At 37.2% G+C, this 26,059-nt stretch overlaps 2 protein-coding genes across 2 annotated transcripts in view; both read left to right on the top strand.

The window, feature by feature from the left end:
• The window catches only part of LOC144630562 (uncharacterized), an 88,479-nt gene that overhangs the window by 43,597 nt on the left and 18,823 nt on the right, over window positions 1–26,059 (top strand). The window lies entirely within an intron of this gene.
• Window positions 842–25,648, top strand: LOC144630762 (uncharacterized; the record flags this gene model as incomplete). Its single annotated transcript, XM_078489132.1, has 7 exons — window positions 842–923; window positions 1,630–1,758; window positions 3,180–3,563; window positions 19,961–20,109; window positions 22,829–23,003; window positions 24,155–24,270; window positions 25,610–25,648. Coding segments are annotated over exons 1-7 (1,074 nt in total), but the record flags the coding sequence as incomplete, so codon positions are not given.

Below are 26,059 nucleotides of genomic sequence, written 5' to 3'. Positions count from 1 at the left end.
CCTCCAGACCCTCACGAACATGTTAAAACCCTCCTTAACACTAACATTTTTTAATGGTGACTGATAAAGTGCTGTTGGGCCGAACGCTCTGAGTACAGAAAATTGTTATATATTTTTTTAAAAAAATCTGCATCTTGGTGTTATACAATAAGCGAATTTTGACCAAAATGCGACAAAATCGCCATTGTAGTGCCTCTTTAAAAATGAGTCAATTTTGGGAACTTTTGTTTCGTGAATGAATAAATGAAAAACACTAAACGACTCAAGTTTTAAAAACGCTATTCGTTCGAAATTCAGGATCAATTTAGGAAAAAGCGAGTAAGATTTTCGCTTTTACAAAATCAACCAAAAATTAAACACAAGGGCAAACTTCCCTTAGAAATCGGTTTAGAAATGAGGATTTCGATCAAGCAAAAGTCGCTCTGTTTAAATAAACGAAAAACTAGATATTCAATGCCTTTTTAAAGTAAATTCAATAGGTGCTGAAAACAAAAGACGCACTGAACGAAATGCATAATAAATTTTACTAAATCGGCAAAAGAGGTTTTTCATGAATAGCCCTTTTCATACTTAACATCATACATGTAAGTCATTTAATCTTTGCCTCATTTATAGAAAGAAAGCTTTATTTGTGAAGGGCTGAAAGTTAAATATATTATTTTGTGAAAACACCCTTTCAAAATAAAATAATTTTCACATGATAGATTATAAAAAAAGGTCATCACCCCAGTAAAAATGCTTAACTTAACTGTATCAAAGTTCATAAAATTTTGCCCCTGCATTAAGTTATTGCCGTGAAAAAGTTTTACTTCACTTCAAGAAATTTTAAGCGATATGAAGGATGCCGTTGTTAACTGCTCTGAAGAGCAGAGCCATGAGAGCATTTTCTTCTGTGAGCTGGGTGGTCTATTGTATTTCAGCAGGTTGGTATCTCGAAGCTACCCAAAATTCCATTTTATACACAATTATTTCATTTGTAAGAAATCAAGATCTACATCGCTTATAATTGCTTTATTTTCATCTTCCTTTCTTTTATGTTTTATTTTAATTTCTTTTTTCCTTTCCTTCTCTACCTTCATCCTTACCTTTTCTTAATTTACTTTACCTTACCAAAATTAAAGTAAAAAAATAAAAAAAGAGCTCTAAATTTCAAATTTGCAGAGCAAAGTCTTTTATTGGCAAATCTTGCCTTGCCTTGCCTTGCCTTGCCTTGCCTTGCCTTGCCTTGCCTTGCTACTGAGGAATACAGATCAGATCACATCATAAAAAGCCTTCAGCATGCAAATAGATAAAATAAAGATCTATCTACCTAACTAAACTAATTAATAATTACAAAATTACAACTATTTTACACACTAAGCTGCTTTTCAAGGATGTCATGTGGGACGCAGTTTACGTTTAAAATCTTCTAAAGACACTGCAGATCGTAGATCTGGGGATACCCTGTTCCACAACTCAGCTCTTCTATAGAAGCTTTTCTTTAAATGATTGGCTGGTACGGGGCTGTCAAGGGGCCAATTTATTTTATACGTTCGTGTGTGGTTTGTTTTCCAATTTTCCTCAGTTCTGAACACACGTTGAGAGTGAAAGACTAAAAAGGTTGACATATTTATGTTTTTGCTTCCAAAGCTTCTCAGTTTCAGGTCACAATCACTGGCGGATGCGCTGAGACCACATTAGGTGATGGATCACAAAGCAATCCAGAAATACCCGACAGGACTTGGCTCCAGACTCCCTCCATTGTGGACATGGGAATGAGTAAGATCATGATGATTAAACGAGTAATTTCTTCATGAACATTGTCAAGATTTTTTGTTTATATGTATAAAATTCATATTAACAATGCTTCTGTAATGCACAGAGAAGTAAAAACAAACAATATTACTTCCCGACGTTTCGGCGACCTCATGACGCCATTATCAAGGGTTCAAATGGGAAATTCAAAGTTCAAAGAGTTATAAATTTACATAGTAGAGCTGGCTAGACAAATACTTAAGCACGGATTGAATCCGTTTGCACGTTCAATCTCGGTGTGAATTGCGTGATCGACGTAAAGCATCTCGTTGAAAAGACAATCAAATTTGTTCCTGCATTTCTTTAGTACTTTGAAACAACTGAGGAGGGACAGCACCCGCGTGGTCGTTGTCATAGTGCTGGCGTACAGAAGATGACGTGCTTTTATGCCATAAAATTGCCTTTAAATCGAAATTGCCAAACTTGAAACATTTAGGCTAGATTTCTATATGACTTATTAAAATAGGTCATATAAACAAAAAAAAACAACAACTGATAACATGTGTTGAAAGTGTAAGTGTGTCCTTTTCACGATCACAAACGTTTCGGACATGACCCTTCTTCAGTGTGGCACACTATCCTGTGACTATGATATGATATAGTATGTAAAGTAAACAAAAACACTAAACTAAATTTAGCTAAATTAGTTAAGTAAACTAAACTAACAAAGTTAACTAAGGTTTGTCTATCGAGGAATAATTCTACTGTATTTACTTCTTGAAAACTATTGTTTCTATGTTAAAAATTTGTTTGTCTTTTTTCGGTTTTCTCTTTGCTTAAACAAGCCGCGGTTACAATAACCAAAAAAAATAAAATAAAAACATGATCACGTTGGGCTCTTTTTCTGTTTTATCGCGGCTTTAGTTTCAGTACTGTTACTCAAATAATAATTTAAACGGTCTCTTTAATACTTTAACAGCTTAGTTGGAATTAAAAGGACCGTGTCACGGATTTTAGCCAAACTTAGGCATAGGAAATGATCATCAAATTCGTTTAAATATATAACAACAGTTCTTCTCAGAACTACTCTCAGCCGGACGATCACACTTTACGACCTACTGATACTCCTGGTTTCAAACCATTTACTATATATTAAATAACCTCTTAAAACAGTGAAAGAATATTTTAATAACACACCAAATGAAGAAGAAGGTACGGATAGCCAAAAGTGTCGAAGATTGAAACGGATTGCGACATGGGTTTTTGAAATATGGACCGGCGGAGACACATTTGGCTGCAATGAAGCTATGGTTTTGTCATTTAGAATCATAGAATTAATTTCTTTGCAAACATTTTGTTTCATATATTTGACAAAATTTAACAACATAAAACCAACTTAACCGTGACACAGTCCCTTTAAAACTCTAACTTCTGTCCCTTTCTAGGCACAGGAGATTTATGCTTTGGCAGTTCCTGCTACAAGTTATATGAATCAGGCAAAACGTGGTCTAAAAACCGAAAAAGCTGCAAACGACAAAAAGGCGACCTTGTTTCCATGGAAACCGAAGAAGAATGGGATTTTATTAATAAAGAGATTCAAAAGCGTACCTCCGCCACTGAATGGCACATTGGCTTAAGGAAACAGAGAAACAAGTGGGTCTGGGTAAGTGGAGAACCGCTGACCATCGCTGCGAAATGGCAAGAAAATGAGCCTGCTAGTGGTAGGAACCATGCTGTTATATCAAAAGACAACCCACCGGGAAACCGAGGCTTTTTTATGGGACAACGTGGTGGAATTAATACACCTTATATTTGTGAATTTCAAAAAGGTAAGAGCTTATATTTGAGGCAACATTCAAACAACTTTTTTAATTAAAAGCAACTTTTTCGGATTTTTTGTGGTAACTTTCGAGCAACTTTTTTAATTACCTCGAGCAACTTGTGGAAAGCCCTAACCTTAGGGAAATGAACAGTATAAAACATGGCAGAAAATACCTCTCTCGCTTTAGAAATGGTACCCCTTGGGAGTGAAAATAAAATTTTAGCCACGCCCAACGAACCACAATCCCGGCCGAAAGGGTTGAGACACTGCTAATTTTCAACAATTTTGGTACTACAGCTCATGTTTGTCAATCCCCCCTCCCCTATTTCAATGCTGTCAATGTTGTCGTTTTATGAAAACTAAGCCTGGTGAATTTCAAACCCCATAAAACAACATTGAGTGGGGGGAGAGGGGGATAACATGTTTTTCACAAGCTTGCCAGGCAAGACATTCGCGAAAAATCTGTGAAATGCGTTTGTCTCAACTGGTTTCGTCCGGGATTGTCCGAGGTGCGTTTTAAGGAATTTTGAGGATCTGCATTCGTTTGGTACTCTAGGGAGCCAAATTTATTTAATTCTCTTCGAATTGCTTTTGTAAAATGAACTTCGCCACCAAATTAGTCTACACTAAGATTTTTCAAGCCAAAAACTAGAGTGCCAACGTGACTGACACAGAAATGTTGTGTCTCCAGGCGGCCGAAGATGCTCTCGTAGGTAGAATAAGCCTGTTTGTAGACGGATACTGATGCTTTATTGATTTTAAATTTCTCTTACGGAAGAATCTACTTTAGGAGAATGGGTAGAAAGTATTGTGCAATAAACAATCACTTAAATAAACGGCACGCAATGCATGCAGAAGCGATGACGTTTCAAATGCTTCTGCTTGAAGCTTCTAATACTGCCCATTCTCACATAACAAGGTGGAAAGTAAGTATGTGAATGTTGTAATGGGGAAAAGTGAGGAGTGAGTGTCAATGTGTATAAAAAATTCATGGCATCTTAATGTTTAGACATGTTTTGATCCCTGGCTGCTTACTGTTTTTAAGCGTGATTTGGGTATGGTAAAGGTTATTATCTGCCCATACTACTTGATAGCTAGCTTTATAGGAAGGAGCAAATACCTTATTACATGAAATTTTCGTGACACGTTAATTTCGCGAATTTCGTGATTCCAAAAAAAATCGCGAAATTAAAGTGACGCGAACAATAAGTGTCGCGAACATAACATGACGTGAAAATTAAGTGACTCACATTATGTCAATAATCAAGAAAGAATAAATTTAGTACTCCTGAAGGAAGGAATTTTCAACGTAAATGGATGTTGTCGTCAATTGACTCAAGAACAATAACTCATGCACATACAAGCATGACCTACTTGTAGACATTGTGAGAACTGTTCTGTTGTTGCTATTGCCGAGATTTAGTCTTGCCCTTGCGTTTTTGTTAATTTTGACGTTATTGTTCCTTTGATGAAGTCGTTTTATTTAATTCAAGGGCAAGTTAAATAATTTTGCCACGGAAATGTAAATTGTGTCTTACTAAAAAACGCGAAATTCAAGTGATTCAAAATACAAAATTTTCGTAAAATCGCGAAACACGCGCACCTCAAAATCGCGAAATTAACGTGTCGAGAAAATTTCATGTAATAAGGTAACTTAAGAAGCCACAGGACGGCCAAGTTATTTAATGTTGACATTGGTGTCGTTGATAAAAGCAAGATTTAAGTTTACAGATAAGGGAATGAAATTTCTCTGCAAATTTGCTATAGATTGTTTACTGCACACGCTTACTCATTTGCTATAAAGGGGGAAAAAGGGTGGTCAGGTAAATATAATTTTTCAAATTAGTTGTTTTAAGGTTGGTTTTCTTTATTGAAGTTAGAAGTTTAGTTTCCAACCACTATTAATTTATAAAACACAGATAACGAGTTGCTTTGATCACAACATTGGTACTTCACTTGTACAATTCTTCCTAAGTGTCATTTATGGTGATTTTATACAATTAAAAATGCAGCATGGTATACAACTGTACTAAACAGCCAGGAAAGCTGCCATAACTCTGGTTGTACTGTCTTGAAATAATGTACATGTATGTACATATATCTTGATTGTGTCCTTTTTAAATGCAGCTGATACTTGTCTACAATGACTGTATGATCTCTGATGCAAAAGATGTTCAATAAGTCCAAACATGTAAGTCCAAAATTTTGTTACCATTTTTCTGCAATGCACACAGTACAAGTAGAGTGCAGTAAAGAAAAGTCGATATAACCAGTGGTGGCTGTACTTTGAAGTGTATTTTGGTAAACGAGGAGTTGTTAAATGATAGGTTCTTTGGCTTGGATGGTGTTGCCACATTGTATTTCCTGTGTCTTTTTTGAATATATCTGGCACTGATCATAAGGGTTGCAATTTTGCTGAATATGTAGATGTAGTATAATAAAACCAATAAGTTGTAACCAGTTACATTGCTGTGGGCACTAACACACACATGTATACATAGTGTCTCTTGACAGTGTACAGAGTGAATATGTTGAGGCAACTAGGTCAGCACTTGGCAGTCAGTGAATACTTTGAAGACCATATCTTGTACATTTTCTTGTTGGTTTGCATTTCTGTTGTATAAACAGAATAAAAGAGGGTATCAATAGTAATTACAAATTAGTAAAACTAACAATAATTTATACATAGTGTTGTACTGATTATGTAGTAACACATTTAAAATTATTAAATATTATTAAAATTATACAATATACTGAACTATATAATTATCACAACTAAATGTGAACATTAATAATTTAATAATAAATTATTATTTATCAACATACACATGTAACATGTACAGTATAGTGGACCAGAACAAAACATTAACATGTATACTATTACTTACCTAATATGCAATAAAATTATGGAGAGATTGTGACCCAAAGGATCACAAGGGGCTGGGGCTCAATGGAAGCCCTCACATGTATTGGGTCAGACACTGAGATTAATAACTAGAACACTATAATGCGACTCAAGTAAAACACTTAATTAACTTAAGTTTTCTTTCTTTCTGGACACATACTTTCAAATTACTTCCTTTAATCAGTTACTAGAGTCATTATAGCTTACAAAAATATATCTACTCTTTTTTGGTTGCTATCCATACAGCTTTATGGTCACTGAAGTATGTCTCAAGAACACCAGTTTGGACCCTTGATTCATTTATATTTGTGTAAATGTGATCGATTGTAGTTCTGTTATCAGTGGTGAAGTCTGAAATATGTTGTTTGTATCCAAATGTTACAATCATTTGATGATATAAACTGCTGTTTTGTACCTCGTTATTGAAATCAATGTTAAAATCACCAAGTATTATATGAAAACGTTCTGTTGATATAATGGAATGAAGTTCTCTCAATGCTTGAAGTAGACATCTCATTGACACTTTTGGCGATCTATAAATCCCAGCAATATATAATTAATAACAACATCTGGCAGGTATTCAACTTTAATGATTGTAATTTCAACTCCATGCATATTTTGACATTTAGGATATTCATCATTACATTGAGCTCTACTATAAACTGTAGTACCATAGAATGGTCTCTGCGTATGCAACTGCCTATCAAAAAATGCATCATTTCGAAACAAAGAGCTGAAAGAGAAGTCATTAATATGATATTCATCATTTTGGTCAAACACCCACAACCTAGTCTCAACAAAGATATTTACATCTGCTGCCTTTACATTATTATCATTTCTCACATCTGATATATGTTTGTGTAAGGAAAGTACATTAAGAAAGATAATCTTAACAAAATCATCACTGATGTCTCTGAAAGTTAATAAGGATGGTCGAAGATAAGCTGCTGTTCTCAATCTCTCCATCTCTTTTTTAACTTTGTTACTCACAGTTATCTTTTTTTCATTGAGATTCTTTATATGCAATCCATCAATTGTGGTTACTCTGCTTAATGCAACATAATGAATGTGAGGAATAGCTCGTCTTGAAGTAAGATCAACTACAACCTCAGTTTCAGTGTCACCCTGAGAACGATGAATAGTTTTGCCTGCTGATGGCCGTAAAGGAAACTGTTTTCGAACGATTTGAGCAGCTTTACTTCTCCCTACAAAAAATGTTACGCAAACAGGTTTTATTGGTGTCCAATTCTGTTGGATGTTATCACTGTAAAGACTTCTATTTTCATTTCGAGTTTTCTCTCCAACTTTAGCATGATCAAATTTAACCCAAACAACTCCATCAGGGCGTTCAGAACTTACCAGACAAATAAATCTCACTACACCTGCACTACCATTTGTAAGCCCATCATCTAATCTGATGTTTTGACAGACTTCAATCCTTTCATTTTCTGCAATTGCAAGACGAGTGACTAATTGCATAGTTTTTCGTGGATCATCAGGAACCTGTCTCAGTAACCGCGCCTTTAATTCCTCAGATTGAGCACCAATGACACTATCAACTGCCTTAACAATAAATTTTCTACCAGCTGCAGAATTATAAACTGTCCTGTTAAGCTCATCAACACTGTCATTTTGAATGAATAAGTGTGGAGCATGTCTGGGATAGTTCACTTCAGGATCTTCAATGATTCTTGCTCTCAGTATATTCAGGTCATTCTCAGTGTGAATACCCTCACGTAGCCGATTTCGAATTTCTGCAAACTGACGACTCTCCCTTTGACGCATAATTTCATGCAATTCAAACATCTGAAAATGTTTCTGCCACAGATTAACTGCTAAAGGAGCATAATCACTTTCCAAATCTTCAAAGACATACCCATCAAATACAGGTTGGAGTTGAAACAAATCTCCAATTGCTATAATACTCACTCCTCCAAAATCATTAGCTGTACCTATGATATCCTGCAGTCTTTTATTAATCTGAATATCGAACATAGAATTTCCTACCATTGATACCTCATCAATGAAAATTATCTTCAAACTAGCAAATTTACATCTTAAGGAGTTCAAACGACTAGCATCAAGCTTCTTATAAACCTTTAAGGACTGGTTTGCAGGCACTGACAATGCAGTATGGATTGTACTTCCTTGAATATTGTAAGCAGCTTTACCGGTTGGAGCAACAAGAATAGCTTTAATTTGATGAAAATCTTCACCAGCTCTTGTGTTTAAGTATTTGTAAACTGCTTGAAGCAGCACTTTAGTCACGTGAGATTTTCCGACTCCAGCACCACCAAACAGAAACAAATAAAAGGGTTCATTAGTTGTCTTCACAAGGTGTAAAACATGATAGAAAAATTTCATTTGATCAACATTAAGAGAACGAACAGCTTCCCTATACTCTTCATCTGGCAATTCATCAAATGAGATATTACGTTCATAATTCTCAGTATTCGAAGGAATCCCCAGATCTTCAGATAGATCATAGTTCCTAACTTCCTCTGTGTTGTATACATGTTCACATTCAGTTTCTGCAAGGTGATTCAGTTCTACATGTTGTGTGTTTGGAGCTACACAATCCCACATGTCATCACTGCATTCTACAGTTTGTACATCATCTAATGCTTGGTCTAGTTGTTCCCTACATGGGGGTTGTCCTAAAACCCGGAATGCCGGAAACCCGGAATGCCGGAATGCCGGAAATCCGGATAAGAAAGCCCGGAATCCTAAAACCCGGAATGACCTTTTTGTGTACGCCTTTTTTCAATAAAATACGTGGAAATATGTTTTTTTTTTGGGGGGGGGGGGGGGATTTGGAAGTTTGTTACCAGTTTCCAATTACGTTGCGAGTTAGCGAATCAAATTGTCAATTTCGATACAAAGTTCCAAACTTCGGTCCGACTGAACTTCGCAATTTAGCTAGTTGAGGAGAAACAAAACATGTTGTTTCAAAGTCATGGCGATATCTGAACTCAATGATTTTAAAGGAAACAAGTTACGGCGGGAATATTCCAGCGATTATTGCGGCTCAAGTTGCACAATATTTGTTTTTCGAACAAGCAGGACGGCAATAACAACCTTCTAATCAATTTTCTGACTGATGGTGAGTAGAAGCATTACATTCATATACCGTCTATTGCACTTAGAATGAAAACGTCCTTTCGAAAATGGGTATCAAACGCTGTCGATATATATTCGAATTCGTCACTTGATGATGGAAGCGATAATTCAGTTGAAGTGTCAGACAACGTTTCGCACCAGCGATCACGCAAGTAATTTGACGATAAGTAAGGTTTTTATTGACGTCGACTATTTGGTCAAACAAATGTTTTGCAACTTGAGCCGCAATAATCGCTGGAATATTCCCGCCGTAACTTGTTTCCTTTAAAATCATTGAGTTCAGATATCGCCATGACTTTGAAACAACATGTTTTGTTTCTCCTCAACCAGCTAAATTGCGAAGTTCAGTCGGGCCGAAGTTTGGAACTTTGTATCGAAATTGACAATTTGATTCGCTAACTCGCAACGTAATTGGAAACTCGTAACAATCTTCCAAATTCCCCCCCCCCCAAAAAAAAACATACTTCCACGTATTTTATTGAAAAAAGGCGTTCACAAAAAGGTCATTCCGGGTTTTAGGATTCCGGGCTTTCTTATCCGGATTTCCGGCATTTCGGCATTCCGGGTTTCCGGCATTCCTGGTTTTAGGACAACCCCCTACATGGTGCATACTGAGCCATTTGATCATTAATCTGTTCTTTAAATATTTGACATCGCTCCTGGTAACTCTAACAGTCTCCTAGCAAATCAGTATTTTCATCTCTTTCTTTATTAAACCAAACACACCTTATTACCCTGGCTTTGGACCGCTTCTGAGTTTCTTTTTGGTTCTTCTTTGATTTCAACTCATTGCTACAAGTAATATCTGTACTTACATCATCTTCGTTGTTGTCATCATCAAATATTTCTAATGGCAAACCATCAACATCAGTATTATTGGATTTCTGTGAATTTTTAATGCTTGATTGCCTATTGTCATACCAGGCTGCCCAATCAGCTAATGTCACATTCTCTAGACAAGATGGCCTTTTTGTGTACCTTTTTATCAAGCCACCTGATTCAATATCTTCAGACTCATCTTCTAGCTGCTGAATGTCATCAATTGATTTCAAAAGACAAACTCTTTGATCTGGTAAAGACGTATTGACAAAAACCACTTCACGAGAAGAGCGTCGCATTGGTAACTGAAGTACAATATATACTGCCTCTTGTGCACTTACTTCAACGCTATTTAAGAACTTGTTACCTATGTCACGTACTTGCTGTTTAATACCCAAATTTCCTTCTCTGGCTTCCTCACATGCTTTTCTTAAAAGTTCACTCATACCTCTTTGTGCCTTTGATATGTAGGAAACAACATGCATTGCACAAGAGTAGATATCTAGGATGAACTGAACATCCATGTTAGCTCTCCATGCAAGCAGACAGTGCTTGTTATAATTATTGATTCTTAGCTCATTTGGCTTTCGCTTCAAAAATATTGTTGCCCTACTTAAGGAAGATCTAATAGCAAGAATATATTCCTCTTCTTTGATACCAAGCTTTGCAAGAAGTTCTTCAAATGAAATGTTCTCTCCTTCTTTCATATCATTAAGTTGCTCACTGATTTCTTTCCAAGTTGCTTTCTGCTGGTTCAAAAGACTAATCTCCTTGACATCACTCAAAGGATACAAAATCTGAGTACTTTTCATTGGAGGCTGTGGGAAATTAAATCTGCATTGTTTCTGAAACTTCTTTTTACAGGTAAATGAATGTTTATGTTCCTGACGAGAAACTAATTCACCTAACTCGCAAATATCTGCAGGTTTTGAACAAGAGATTATTTTGTCAACAAAATTACAAACTTCTTCATCCGAATCTTCACCAAACTTTGGTGCACCTTCAATCCATAAAAGCATATGAATGTGTGGTGAGCCACGTTGCTGAAATTCAACTCGATAAAACCAATCTGCTATTTTTCAAAGAGGTGCACAGTCACTTTGCAAAAATTTTACAATCAACTGCTAAACTTGGAAATCAAAATGTCTTGCACATGTGACAGGATCACTTTGAATTAACCTTGATTTTTCCTCCCATGACAGTGCATTTAATTCATTATCACTGTATATTCTATGATCAGTCAATTCACCTAACATCCTTAACAGATGATTCCACTTTGTTTCAGCTGCAGAAAAGCTACAGAAAAGTGTTGCAGTTCCAAGTTGTCTTATCATGGCAAATAAATCCTTTTTAGCTTTCTCAAAGTATGGCGGGGAACCACGAAGAGCTCTCAGAAATCGATAGCCTTCATCAAAATGAACTAATTTGTCCAAAGCACCTTCCTTCTTTAACTCCCCTGCTGTCAGTCTCTTTCCCTTTGTTTTGTGCTTTCGTAATGCAATCTGGCACTTTCCTAAGATTATTTTCATTTGCAGCTTTTTCAGTTTGAAGAAAATATTTTCAATACACTGAGCAACTCTACGATCAGAACGCCTTAACTCTGATTTGCAAATGTCACTATAATACACGGGCACATTTCTATCCTTATTATCTGCTCTTGCTTGACCACAGAATATACCAGGATATGCTAGCTCTTCACAATATTGGTCTTTAAACACACTTACTGGATGATTGCTTTCACCTGGTGCAATGTTCAAAACCTTTTCACGTTCACAATCTTCGACAAAGTCTGGGGATGTTAACATTGTATCCAAATTACCAGCACACATTCCTGATTCATCCACCTCATTCCAAGAATCTTCTATTTCCCTTTCAGTAGGACAAGAATCCTTAGAAAGATCTTTACTAGAAAAATGCAAATCGTGTCCACTATCTGAGCATCTCGACATATTTAGAGTCACTGGTATACCTACGAGTGCTTTAAGACAGATAGTGTTTGCTATTCCATACCCTTTTGAACGCACTTCCACAAGAACAACATTTTTTGGGTCAAGAATTTTATATCTGAACAGTTTGACCACAGCGGAAGTACTTAAATTTCCTGTTGCTTCACTGAATTCAGAAGATGACTTATCTTTCAGTGGTGGTAGATCATGAAAAATGACCATGTGCATACTAAAAAGTGATTGCTCTTTTTCCCAGGCACTACACAAGGAACAAAAAAACACCACTTCATTACTATCACAATCATTTTGATGAAAAATTGGACTGCAGTTACTCTCCTCATAACACTCACTATCAGTTTCTACTCCATGATCATGCAAAAGATGATTTTCTAAACTCATTAAGTCTATTAAAACTTTTTTACAATCAAGGCAAATAAAAACATTATCAAGTTGAAATGAAAACAATCCACCATTTTCTGAAAAAGATTGTACAGTAGTAGTATTCACTGACTTTTTTGAAGGTACACTCATTTCGCTAATGTTGCTTGAACTGCTGCAAGCACTATCAATACTTATGTCATTTTCTTTACACCCTGTGAACAAATCATTCCAATCTTGGTTCAGTTTGATGCTTTCTTGTTGATACAGTACACCATTTTCAGTGAGCCACTTAGCTGCTTCAAGAACTTTGGAAGATCTTATGTTTTGAGATAGGACATAGTTCTTGTATTTCAATTTTCTTTTAAGTTGCACTTTGATAGTGTCTGATTCAGTTGAAAGCCTTGGCAAAATATTCACAGTGTTAATGACATCAGCAGGAACATTCACAATGTTGCCATGAATTTTAAACTGCTTTCCTCTAGCTGCCTCGTGGTGATACAAGTCTCCACTCTAATTCTGTTAGGTCTAAATGGTCAGGTTTATATGGAAAACTCATTTTATTTTGGACTGCACATACAGGGACTTTATTCTGCTTTAGGTGATTATAACAAGTATGGCAAACCCATTGAACTGTACAACAGTGCTCTTTTGTCCTTATGCATCTCAACACAGCTTCATTATCAAGTTTCAGTACAGTTTCAGCTCTGACGAGGCTGTGTTTGTACCACAATTGATCACAACATATGCAGACAAGTGTTGGCCCTGTAGCAACAAGTTTGTGAAAATTAACGATCAGCTTATCATAACATGTTTGCTTTAAGTCATCTCCCATAGTCTGTGCTTTGCCATTTTCAGATCGTTTTCTTCTTGAATTGGCTTCTCTCCTTTTATTTAACCATTCTTCTTTCTGTCGTTTAGTTTCAGTTTTCTTTGCTCTTCTTTTTCGTTCTCTACCCTTCTTTAACCTATCTTCTCTCTGCTGTTTGGTTTCAGTTTCTTGCTTTTTTCTCATTCCTTCCCGAGCCTTCCTTAACCTTACCACTTTTTGTTCTTTGCTCTCAGTTTGCTGTTTTTCTCTTTTTTGTTGTCTATCCTTTCGTAACCTGAATTCTCTCTGCTCTTTGGTTTCAGTTTCTCGCTTTTTTCTCTTTTGTTCCATTTGCTTTCTTAACCTATTTTCTCTCTGTTCCTTGCTCTCAGTTTCTTTTCTTTTAATTCTCTGTTCCCGACACTTTCTTAATCTATTCTCTCTCTTCTCCTTGGTTTCACTTTTTTCCACTTTTCATACCTTTCTCTGTACTTTTGTGACATACATGTACTCTCTTTTTTACCTTCAGTTTCAACTCCGTCTTTTCTAAATTTTTTATCTCTCATCCTAAGTGGGCCTTCTTTGTGTTCTATTGATTTAGTTTGTTTCCTCTTCCTGATATTATTACCTACATTTTGTAGTGACTTACTTTCTGTTTCCAATTCAAGTAAATTGTGACACTGACTTTGCCCTGATGTAGCATACTCATTAACTCTTGCTTGTTCTAAAGCTCTTTTATGATTACCATTTTCATCTGACACGTTAGGAAAATCTGATACTTGATGTGACCCATTGCACCTTATAGCATTGTCTATTGACATAAATGACAGACTACAAGAATTGGTGTACCTACAGCTCTGATTACCTAATAAATTTCTAACTTTAATACCCAGGACTTCAAATGGGACTAAACTCTTTTCTTTGTAAAAGTTTTGAAGGTGCTGAACCATTTCCTCTATATTATTAAATTCCAACACTATGGCTGTTCCATTTACTGCAAGATTACCATGGGTATCTCGTGAATGGGAATCAAAAATTCTATAATGACCTTTGTTGTCAATAACAATAGCAACTGTATTGATTTCAATTGTCAACAGAAAGGCATCATAGTCTTTTTTAACATGTTTAATGCATGTTGCAATGGTACATAACAATCTCTAATATCAGACATGTGCAAGTCACCAGCAAAACTGCTACTAAAATTAATGGAAAAGTTTTCATCATTGATTGACAAAGCCGAAGGAATTTCAGATAGCAACAAAAAGTCTTTTTCTATTGAATTACTAATATGAGAATAAAGTACATTGCCTTGAATCAGTATTTCATTAAGCATATCCCTACACCATGATGCATTAGTTTTGAAACTGTAAACAACAGCAGTTAAGCACATCGCGACACACTGTTTACCAGCATTTGGCCCAAACACTGAAACATCACCTTGATGATAATCAGCCGTGACAGTTTTTGACGGATCTACAACTTGGAAAGGCCCAGGATTCATTTCCACATCATTTGCAAGTCGAATCAACAGTGGAATATAGAAACGATACAGACACATTTGGGTGAACCAAAGCCTTGCGTAATAAGTCATTTGCCACGACCGGATTACTCTTTTTAATGTTGGCAGATATAGTGTTTCCATGTAAAACAAAAACAACAACGTACACCAGAATTTCCCTCTCATACGATCTGAATATTCTTTGGCTTTCAATCGAATATAATGTAGCCCCACGGCTGCTCTATATTGCATTAAAGACACCATGATCAACGGTATCAAGGAACGTTCATGCAAAACAAAACTTTCAGATAGCTCACCTTTTCAATCTCTTTCGGTTGCTTTCGCGTACAGTATCATGCAGCAGTCACGACAGTGAACAAGTCACTAAAGTCACCAGATATTTCAGCTATTTCAGGTCTGACAAATCTGACAAATATTTCAGTGTTCTTTCAATGCTACTTCAGTGCTCTTACAGTACTCTTTCAGTGCCATTTCAATGGCAGGCAGAGGTCCGGCCGAAACAGCACTCACGTGAAGGCGTAAACACTCGACAATTTGATGTGCACCCTGCGCCGTATGCGTTTGTCGAATCGTATGTATGTACGCTGAGCTCTTTATACGTGTTTGTAAGTGAGCACAAAATTGTCTGATACCTGACGTACGACAATCACAACAGACAGCAAATTTCCGTTGCAGCACAGAACCACTCTTACTCATAGCCACCCAAGATGGCGGATCGCAAAGCAAATGAGCCAAGAGTCGAGCCAAGACTTTTTAATACCCACTCACCCACGTGACATTAATTCCTGTAGAGAATCCCAGTCCTATTCGGCTCTGTTGATCGGTCGATCGCGCTTTTATTTACACACGATAAATGTGTTGGAACAGACAACAGAGAACAGAGGTAGATTTGCTCAATTGAACAATAGTAATATTTTATTTTATTTCATTTTTTTATCTTTATATTTCCCTTTGTTGCCTCAACAAAGGTTACCTTATTTTCGTGACATCGGATAAACAACATACGATACACGCGAGCAAGCTTAAGCTCAAACGGTATCTCGCTCACAGCGGCCCTGTGTGGTCCTGTTTATTAAAAGAATTTAAAAATTTCTGTCTTTTAAATCTACTAGAACTCATCGAATATAATAAGTCTCTTTCGTTTATACACTGTAGTGTTCCATTCTAACTGCACGGGAGTATTTTGCTTTTGTGTTCTACGCGGCGATTTCTTGTTAAGTTAAATTAAACTTGATTTCTGTTCGATCGCGACAGAATAAAAGCGCCCGTCATGCCATGGCAATAAGCGATTACGTCATCGCTTAAAAATGGCAGATAGCACGGGCACGTGTCGATATCCCGCGTTACCCGCGGGAAGTTAACACTTCAGATCCCGAGATTTCAGAACTGTTCTTTACTCCTTTTTAACTCGGAAAATTCCGAGTTTAGTTATGGGGCCGATTTCACTCCTTCCATCCTTCACTCGATTCCTGTCCACAATTTAATTGAATTAATTAATTAATATCAAATTGAATTAATCAATTAACTTTGTGAAGCGAGTAGGGGGCTGGGTAAAATGCGAGCCATATCTGTGTTACTTTATATAAAGTACGCAAATGCTATATATTTGTTTCTGAAACCCCAAAGTTCTCCTTGTGGTATGCAGTCTTTCAGGCGTAGACTCAAGCACACGGAATTTTGTGCTGAACGCATGCGCATATATGAAGTACACAAAGGCTATATATTTTCACCAAATCTTACTGAGAACTGGTTAAAACTCAACAAAATTGGGGTTTCAATTTATCGCCGAGTATTTCCGAAAAAAATTAAAAGTTAAATTTGAATGAAATATTCATCTATAAGCCGAGGCCGAGCGATCATCAACAAACGAAAATTATTAGCAAGCGTTTGTAATTTATTCTTGGTCATTACCTTTCATTTTAGTGGCGGCTCTTTAGAAGCCATTTGGTTTAATGAAGCAACGTTAGGAATGAAGTTTTTATTCGCCTTTTCTTTGATATTTAGGCTGGAACTCGTCGTCCATCGGCTCGCTCTGGAATATTATTTATGTTGTAGGCGTACTGTGATCGTCTTTTGAACAGACGAGGGCATTCGAAATCCCGCATGTCTTAAACAATTTCCTTGCCATCTCTTCTACAATAATTATTTCTGCCTGAGACTGTTCTTGAGACTGTTCCTTTCCTTCTGTTCCTTTCCTTAAAGTTTAGTTAAATTGCAGAATCACTGCTAACGGACCCTAACGTGACTTTTCAAGAGAAGAAGGGTCAGGAATCGATCTTTCTGGCTTGTTGTGGCGACACCAGAAACTGACCAATCAGAAGCTGCTGTTCCCACGCGCTTGGTAAACATTGTAACACGATCTGACAGAAATCAGCTTGATGTAATATTCTTGTTCGAAACCGAAAACTTATAATACCACGACTTCTCTGCTAAAAGAAACCACTCCAGTAAAGTTTGATTAGATTCAGAGTACTAGACAAATACTGGTAACAGCACATGTTTCGTTTTGATGACATTTAAAGTTCACCCGCTTGATCTGCTTGATCTTTTCGCTAGCAACTTGGCGAATTGCGACGATTTGAAGATTTACTGAATCATCAGCAATCATCCCGTATTCTCTGGCGATTTTGCAGTTGTTCTGAACTGTCTCTACCTCGGCAACAACTTTCAATTTGAAGGTTTAGTTGTTTGAAAACCAGTAGCTTTTGGCATGATGATCGATAACCGCTTAATTCTTCAGAAGAATGCGTGATTGTTTGAGATAGGATTCTGAACTCAGGTGAATGTTTTGTCACGCTTGTGTACGGTTCTATTAATAATTTCATTCTTTATCAGTGTTTTGTTGTTTTTCAATTACATAGTTGTGATTTAACGAATATGTTGACTGGCTCGCTGCACGTCGATTGTTTTAAAGTTTGAAGGAAAAATTGGGTCGGCTTATAGCCGAGTGATTTGGGTTTATTTTTTGTCAGAGTCTAACTGGTTCCAAAAACTAAAAGTCTAGGGTCTCGGCTTTATATAGCCGAATAAATACGGTACATGCATGCTTAACTACCAGCCGAAATATTGTACTAATGTCAGTTTTCTTGAAATAGACCAAAACTTAATTTTTCTAATGATATTATTATTTTGCCTAACCTTCAAAAAACAAAAAGAAAATATAAAAAGAAAGAAAACAATTTGCAACTGATGGGAACTCTATCACTTGCCCTTTCGGCCTGCTCTCGATGAGCAGCTAGATGACAATGAAACTAAGCTAGTGAAGTAAACTGAATAGTGGAAAGTTTAACATCATTTGTTTTAGCAAATCTCTATTTGTCAGTTTGTTGTTTTCGATTCTTGTTTCATAATAAATTTTCCGAGTTTAGTGGCTCATAGCCACTTTGAATAGTTATTAAATCGGAAAGCAATGAATGAATCTAAGTAACAGTCGGTTCACAGTCGGTCCACTTTGTATGTTGAACACAACCGAAGCGAAAAATAACGGTTTACAACGGTTCACAACGGTTCACAACGACAATAAAAGACGATCATCAGAGTTCTTTTATAAATAGCTGTGAACCGTTGTGAACCGATGTGAACCGTCTGTTAACAGTCAAAATAACCACAGATCCTCTTGTGAACCGTTCAAAATTACAGTATTTACAGTTATTAAACTTTCTAGTATTGAACTAAGGAACAGCAATTCCATTTGGGACAGAAAACTGCGATTAAGTATATAAAAACCGTCGCTTGCAATAGTTTCATATTAACCGCCGGCCCGTCACGCGTTATATAACTTGTCACGCTTGAGACATAATCGCGTGATGCCATTGCTATACTTTAATCAGCTCAAAAGACGTTGTTATTACAAAGATAATTCTCGTTCTATTTCTTTTAAATGCTAAACATGTTCCATTTTGTTTGGTTTACTGCACTGAACGTTGTGGTTTTATAAGGAAATTCAGTTTCAGTTATACTCTATTCGCTTGTAAATCGAAAACTGTATCGGCAAATTGTTAAAAATTGGTCTAATAAGTACCAGTTACGTACATTTAAAACTCATTTTTATTTTTTCTCAGGTTTTATAGGTCAATTGTATGGTTAAATAACGTTTAGAATAATAAAACATTAGTATTCGTCTACAAACACACCTATTCTACCTTTGCTACCACAGCATCTAGGGCAGCCTTGAAATGCCACAGCCCTGCATCAGTAAGAAGCCTTTTATTTGACTCCTAAAATTTCAGTGTAGACTATTTCTTAGATCAAAATCATTTCACAAGAGCAATTCAAAGCGAATTACATAATTTCGGCGTTTTAAGTTAGCTAAAAGAACTGGGATTCTCAAAATTATCCAAATGCACTTCAGACAATCCCGGCCGAAAGGGTTGAGACACTGCTAATTTTCAACAATTTTGGTACTACAGCTCATGTTTGTCAATCCCCCCTCCCCTATTTCAATGTTGTCAATGTTGTCGTTTTATGAAAACTAAGCCTGGTGAATTGCAAACCCCATAAAACAACATTGAGTGGGGGGAGAGGGGGATAACATGTTTTTCACAAGCTTGCCAGGCAAGACATTCGCGAAAAATCTGTGAAATGCGTTTGTCTCGACTGGTTTCGTCCGGGATTGCAGATTCCAGCATCTTAGAATTAAGCTATCCGTCCTAGAGGGTATGGATTAGGTACTGAAAATTTAGCTATCAGCTAAATTTTCGGCCATTCAACTACCAGTAATTTCTGAGCAATCATTTAAAAAGCCACAGCCTTTCTTATCTAACAGTTAAAAATTTGGCCGATTTTTAGCTATCATTTTACCCCATTCACACCCTCTTTCTATATGGGGGTCTCTTCCCCCGGATCATAAAAAATCATTTCATGATTTATTATTGAAAAACAAAATGAATACTATTTTATCTTGTAGATCACTATCGCATTCTGGGTCGAGTTGTTCACCTGAAATATATCAAGGAACAATTAATGAACCAGAGGCGTTTGAATTTTGATGCAACACGGAAAACTATACGCCATGCACCGCAAGTGGAGATTCTCGCAGATACATTGTATATTGAGGTATACTAATAGGGTTCACAAAAGTTGCATCTAAATGTACGGGTATCTGGGATTCAGCTATATATTTCAACGGCCATGTTCTTTATCAGAACTAAAAAATTTTCTTGGCTTCGAGACTTACAGGATAAGGGACTGGTCAATAAGTACCAAGGGGGGTGGGCCGGAGCAATTGGAAAAGTGATGGTTCGAAAATTTGTGACCCACCCCTTCCTCCTGGCTCAAAACTGATTGACCCACCCCTGGTATGGGGTTTAAAATTACATGACCCACCCCCTTTGCTAAAAAAAAATCAAGGAACCAATCTTTTCTTTATTATCCGTTAAGGGTTGGAGGTTTTTGATTTGCATAAGTTTTTTAAGTGAAATTCCCTACATATAACACCCTGATTTTCCCTGATGGACACTGCTGTTCCATGTACGTCTTTTCCCGTTTTTTAACACAGCAAAGACGAATGAATTTTTCACTTCTTATACTAGTCTGTTGTAGGTTTTCCACATATTTCTGTGTAATGTCCATGGGAAAATTTAGACACAAACATATGCGAAACCTGAAACAGTATGTAATATTATTTCATAAACAACTATTGAAGAGTTCATATATTTACACAGAAATTGATAACAGAAACTACAACCACTGTCCATCATTCATATTTGCAAAGTGTTTGAGTTTACTGGTATTAAAAGGCTTAAAGCCCAGCGTGAATCTATGCAGGTTGAAGAGAGACAGGCAAAGCTGATGTTATGATCACAAACTATCTAGGGGAGTCAGGGAGCATGCTCCCACGGGAAATTTTTATATTTGGGCCTTCTGAAACCGGTAAAAATTCATTAAAAAATGCTCACATGGAGAAATTTATCAATTTTATATACTGATGAATACAGCTTTTCTTGTAACTATAACAGTTTAAAGTTAGTGTATAAATAAGATGACCCACCCCCTACGATTAGATCAAAATTTCATAACCCACCCCTTTTCGAAGGCTCAAAAACTGATGACCCACCCCCTTTCTGGTGCGGCCCACCCCCCCCCCCCCCCCCCCCTCCTGTACTTTTTGACCAGTCCCTAAAACAAAATAATTTACATCTAAGTTGAAGGATGAAAAAATTATTTATTTTATTTTATTTTCCAAACCCTAGAAAATCAAGTGGGAATTTAACTATGCAAAAAGCCATGTATTACAAAAGCTCCGCCACCTTGGATACGCTTTCAAGGAGTTCGGAAGTTTTTAAAATTGATTTTAAATACTCGAAACAAATAAAATGATCGAAAAGCTGTAAAGTTGTTGCACGAAAAAACAATTCTCATTAAACAAGAAAATAAAGCTTAGAAACACCAAATTTTGGTAAAACACCCCTTGAAAACAAATTAAGTCATGTAACCAAACAATTGACCCACGAAAATTTTCCCCGATAACTTCGAAGTCTGATTACATATTATTGCTTTTATGTACCTTGCTCCTTCTAAATTAATCACAACTTGTTGGCAAATTATGTGTGTGTGTGTGGCTTTGGCTGCGCTCTGATTTTGCTGAGACAAAAACAGCACATTTCCTATATTGGCATCTGTTTGGTCGTTTATTATCATAAGAGAGATTATCCCAGCAAAGGTAAGGGAGAGCCCGCCATTAAAAATACTTAGTAAAGTATAAAAAAGGGAGTATAGGGAGGGGAAAATTGTCTTCACTTGTTTAAAACATAAGCGAAAGAGAATTGAAATCACGCTCGCCTCACTTTCATGACGGAGCCGATGAAGTAATATCCCGGATGACGGGAAGTTCAACAAAGCTGGGAGATGATTACGTCTCAAGCTTAGGTAAAATCATTTATTTCTTATAACAATTAACAAATCGACCACATTTTTTCATGGTCTACACTCTTATAGACCATAGAAATGACGTCAGAAAATGTTCAAAACTCAAGTGGAACCACGAGGCGTTAGCCGAGTGGTTTCACTGCAAAGTTTTGGACATTTTATGGCGTCATTTCTATGGTCTATAAGAGTGTAGACCATGGAAAAATGTGGTCGATTTGTTTTATACCATAACAAACTCGAACAAGTATTTAAGCTTATCAAAAGCAATGCCCGAGCGTGAGGAAACTTTGCCGGTGGGACGTAAAGATTCCGGTCCGACACGTAAAAACGACAATGATACAAAAGAAGATAAACAAGAATTCAAAGAATAACAATTTTAATTACCTTTTCCTCTCTCGTTGAGTGTGTGCCTATCGCTTGAAGCGAGCAAGATTATTTTTCTTTCTGAAGATCTTGTTAGCGCTCGTTCACTGAACAGCGACAGTTCGCTGCCGGTTCGCTAGCACCGTTCTTCTTAGTTAGACCAAAAATTCAAAAGCCTGGTCAATTTTCTTTCGATAGATCACCTAAGTAGAAGTCCAATCCTGAATTCCGAAAACAAATGCGTACTTGATTCAAACAAAACACGATGAAATTCGCTTTCATTCATGGAGACCAAACTTACACATCTTTTAGCCCGCGCGTGTGCGTGGCGTGATCTGACGTCACTTTCATGGTCTATACTCTCATCGACCATAACTTTGGACCAATCAGCGCGCGAGAATTCTCTCGGTTATGGTATAAATATCCTTTATTCCTTTTCAGTGAGACTCGAGTTTAAATAAATGGGTGCATGCTACGGTCCCCTGCGGCAGGTTTGACCTCAATAGTCTGGAATGAAAAAAATTAACATTTTATATTTCTACAGGGACCCGTAAAACTACACGGAATTAGAAATTTAAAACTGTACACTCGAAGGATTGTCGCTTCTCCAGGAAGCCAAATTGATGTCTCTGCGCCGAACTGGGATCAGGTTTATAAAACTCGAGTGATAGCAGGAACTGATGGCGAGGATGGATACGACGGCAAAGACGGGCCAAAGGGTCAGTGAGTTTATTAAGGTTAATTAGGCCTGGTTCACAATAGCGACATAACGACATAAAGAAAAGATCAGTTCTTTCCTTATGTCGTTATGCTTATGTCATTATGTTCCAACTATGTTATGTTGTGTTGTTCACACTGGTGACATAAAACATCAACGAGAGGTGTTTTCAGCATTTGCGTGATCTTGCCGTTATATCGTTATGTCGCTAGTGGGAACCAGGCCTACATTACATTTAAATCTAACAGGACCCCTATGATAACAAGTACTGATGGGTTAATCCCGTTTAAAGATTCTTAAAGATTTATTATGTCTCGAATGCGCTTTACGATTTAAGTCGGGGATTAGATCGGATGACAGCACGTTAAGGCGCCAGTGGCAGCCGCTATCATCCCATTCATAAACTCACCCCACCCGCCCAACCCATGTGAACAGGCCAGGCCATAACACCTGGTACTACGTCCCATACTCTTTTCAAACAGTGGTCAGCGTTCTTAACTTCCTAGTTACAGTGGAATATCGACTTAACGAGCTGCTTTATAACGAATTCCTAGGTATAACGGACTATATTCTTCGCCCCAGATATCATATCGAGTTTCCACTGTATTTGTAACAGACAAGGTGTAGAAGACAAAGGCCAACAGGCTCATGTCACTGCCCAATGACGAGATTATCTAAACGTAACTGAGACAAGTTTCAGTGCAGTTAGGAATGTTCAAGTCAGAATTCAACTTATGCAAGAGCAATGAATTTAGTAGTGGAAGGGGTCAATCTAGGGTATAACTAGTCACAGAGCCAGTTATAGATCTCATAAACAAAATGTAAAAAACAGGAAGATCATTTGGTTTTACAGAGGCGAATAATTTAAGAACATTGCCACAATGTCTTGGCATCAAGTGCCAGCATTGGACTTACGCTGTTAATAAACCATCATCGTCATCTTCGTCATCATCATCATCATCATCATCATCATCATCATCATCATCATCATCATCATCATCATTTTGACTACATTGGAAGCAGTGCCAGCAGCATAATATGCAACTTTAAGAAGCACACCATCCTCCCGGGGCCTATCCCGGTTTGCATATAATGTATGTGTCCTACAACCCTTCAGTCGCTTGGCCTGTAACATTCAGTACTTTTTTGCAGTTGAAATAAATGCTGATGTTGTTGAGGGTAGCCTTGACATTATTGCCAATGGAGGCAATGGACACAAAGGGCAGGATGGGGGAGATGGCGCAAAGGGAGTAAACAGGCCCCAACCGGTAAGTTAAAAGCCTCCAGGGGGGTACTTAAAATTATTTTATACGGGAAGACTCCGCGTCGAGCCGCCCTTACCCTTTTACACACCATTTCTGACAGAAAGGGTAACCCTTTCATATATATACCTTTGACAGCCATTGGAAAACACCTTCAAAATGAACACCGAATTGATAAAGTTGGCGACCTGACCAACAATTTTAAGATCTTAAAGAAATTTCAGGGAAAGTTCGATTGCTTGATCCACGAAATGTTGTGGATTCGCATGAAGAAACCGAGCCTTAACACTCAGTCGGACTCAATTCGCGCGAAGGTATTTGTTTAGGCTTGAACGGACATTATTCTCATTAATGAACATGAACATTGAACAGTTATTTTTATCTTAATTTATTCATTATCACACCTTTATCTTAGTATAAATAACTTTCTTTCGCATATGAATTTTAACTTGAAAATGGTGCCAGGATGTCACCGAAACGTCGTTCATTATTTTCGCTTGTATTTATTGTTAACTGTATTTCTAAATTTAATCTTATAAGAAAATGGTATCTGTTTCATAAACCTGCAGAAGAGATTGTGCATCTATTTTCTACGAACTTTTCACTTTATTACATTGACTCCTGGAGTTTTTCCAAAAAAAAACGCATTTTTGAGATGTTTTTGACCTTTTAAGGCCTATTATAAGCTAAAATAGCTCCAAACCACTCAAAATAGCCCCTGAAATGCAAATTACATCCTTTTTTCACCAGATTCACGTTTAACAACTTTTTTGCTCGTGCATGCGCACAAATCGTTTTGGTGCATATTTCAAGCCCCCATCAATCTGATCGCGCTGGTTTAGGTATCGCTGGAAAGGTCTCGTTCTGCTTCACAATTTGAGCATAGATGTCGCCTTTCTGGGTAAAAGATGATGACGTCACAAGCGGGACAAATGCGCTCCTGAAAATATCTAATTGCGGTAACCGTTCAACAGTAGGATGCCTTAAATGCTTGTAATTCCACAATTGGTTTCGCCTCCATTAAATCCTATACCAATTGCAGAACATTTTAGAGGAGCCACCCACGATGTGAGTGCAGTTACAGACAAGACAAAATAATAAGGAAAATAACGTAAATAAATATAAACCGTTAAATTACGAACTAAGCGCGCGCATCATATCACAAGCATAAGACTAGAACGCGCACCTACATAATGCGGCAATTCTACAATGATGAAGAGACAGAAGTCTCGAAACGTCCGAGAAATTTTGCATTTCAGCGCATTAACAATATTTTAGTTTAAGTTTTGTCATACATAATGCATCAGTCAATTGAAAATGATTTTTGTTGTTGTTTATGAATTAGCCACCTGATTTGCCAAGTTCAATCTGCACAGACCAAGGGCTCATCCGCAAAGGGGACTGGTGCCGTGGTCGCTATAATGGAAAACGTGGATACAATGGATCTAACGGAAAAAATGGAGGCAATGCAGGGAAATCAGGTGAAGCTTAATGAAGATGAAGTGTTCAACATGACACGAGCATGGGAAACAGAAAAATTCTGAGTCCCCGACGGGAATCGAACCCATGGCCTCCCAGATACCGGTTGGGCGCTCTAATCAACTGAGCTACGACAGACTCGTTGTGAGCTGGGCCATTTTACTAGGTTGATAAGTGACACGCGTCCTGCATACTGCTAGGATCAGCAATGTCGAATTCATCAAGTTTGTAGTAAATAATAAAGATGGTAGATTTTAAGCTCGGTAATAAATAATGAAGATGAAGTGTTCAACATGACACGAGCATGGGAAACAGA

Source organism: Oculina patagonica, chromosome 11 (assembly GCF_052425735.1).
Source record: "Oculina patagonica isolate OP01 chromosome 11, crgOcupat, whole genome shotgun sequence".
NCBI lineage: Eukaryota > Metazoa > Cnidaria > Anthozoa > Scleractinia > Oculinidae > Oculina > Oculina patagonica.
The sequence above is the reverse complement of the archived record's forward strand: the minus strand, read 5'-3'. Positions and strand labels throughout refer to the sequence as shown.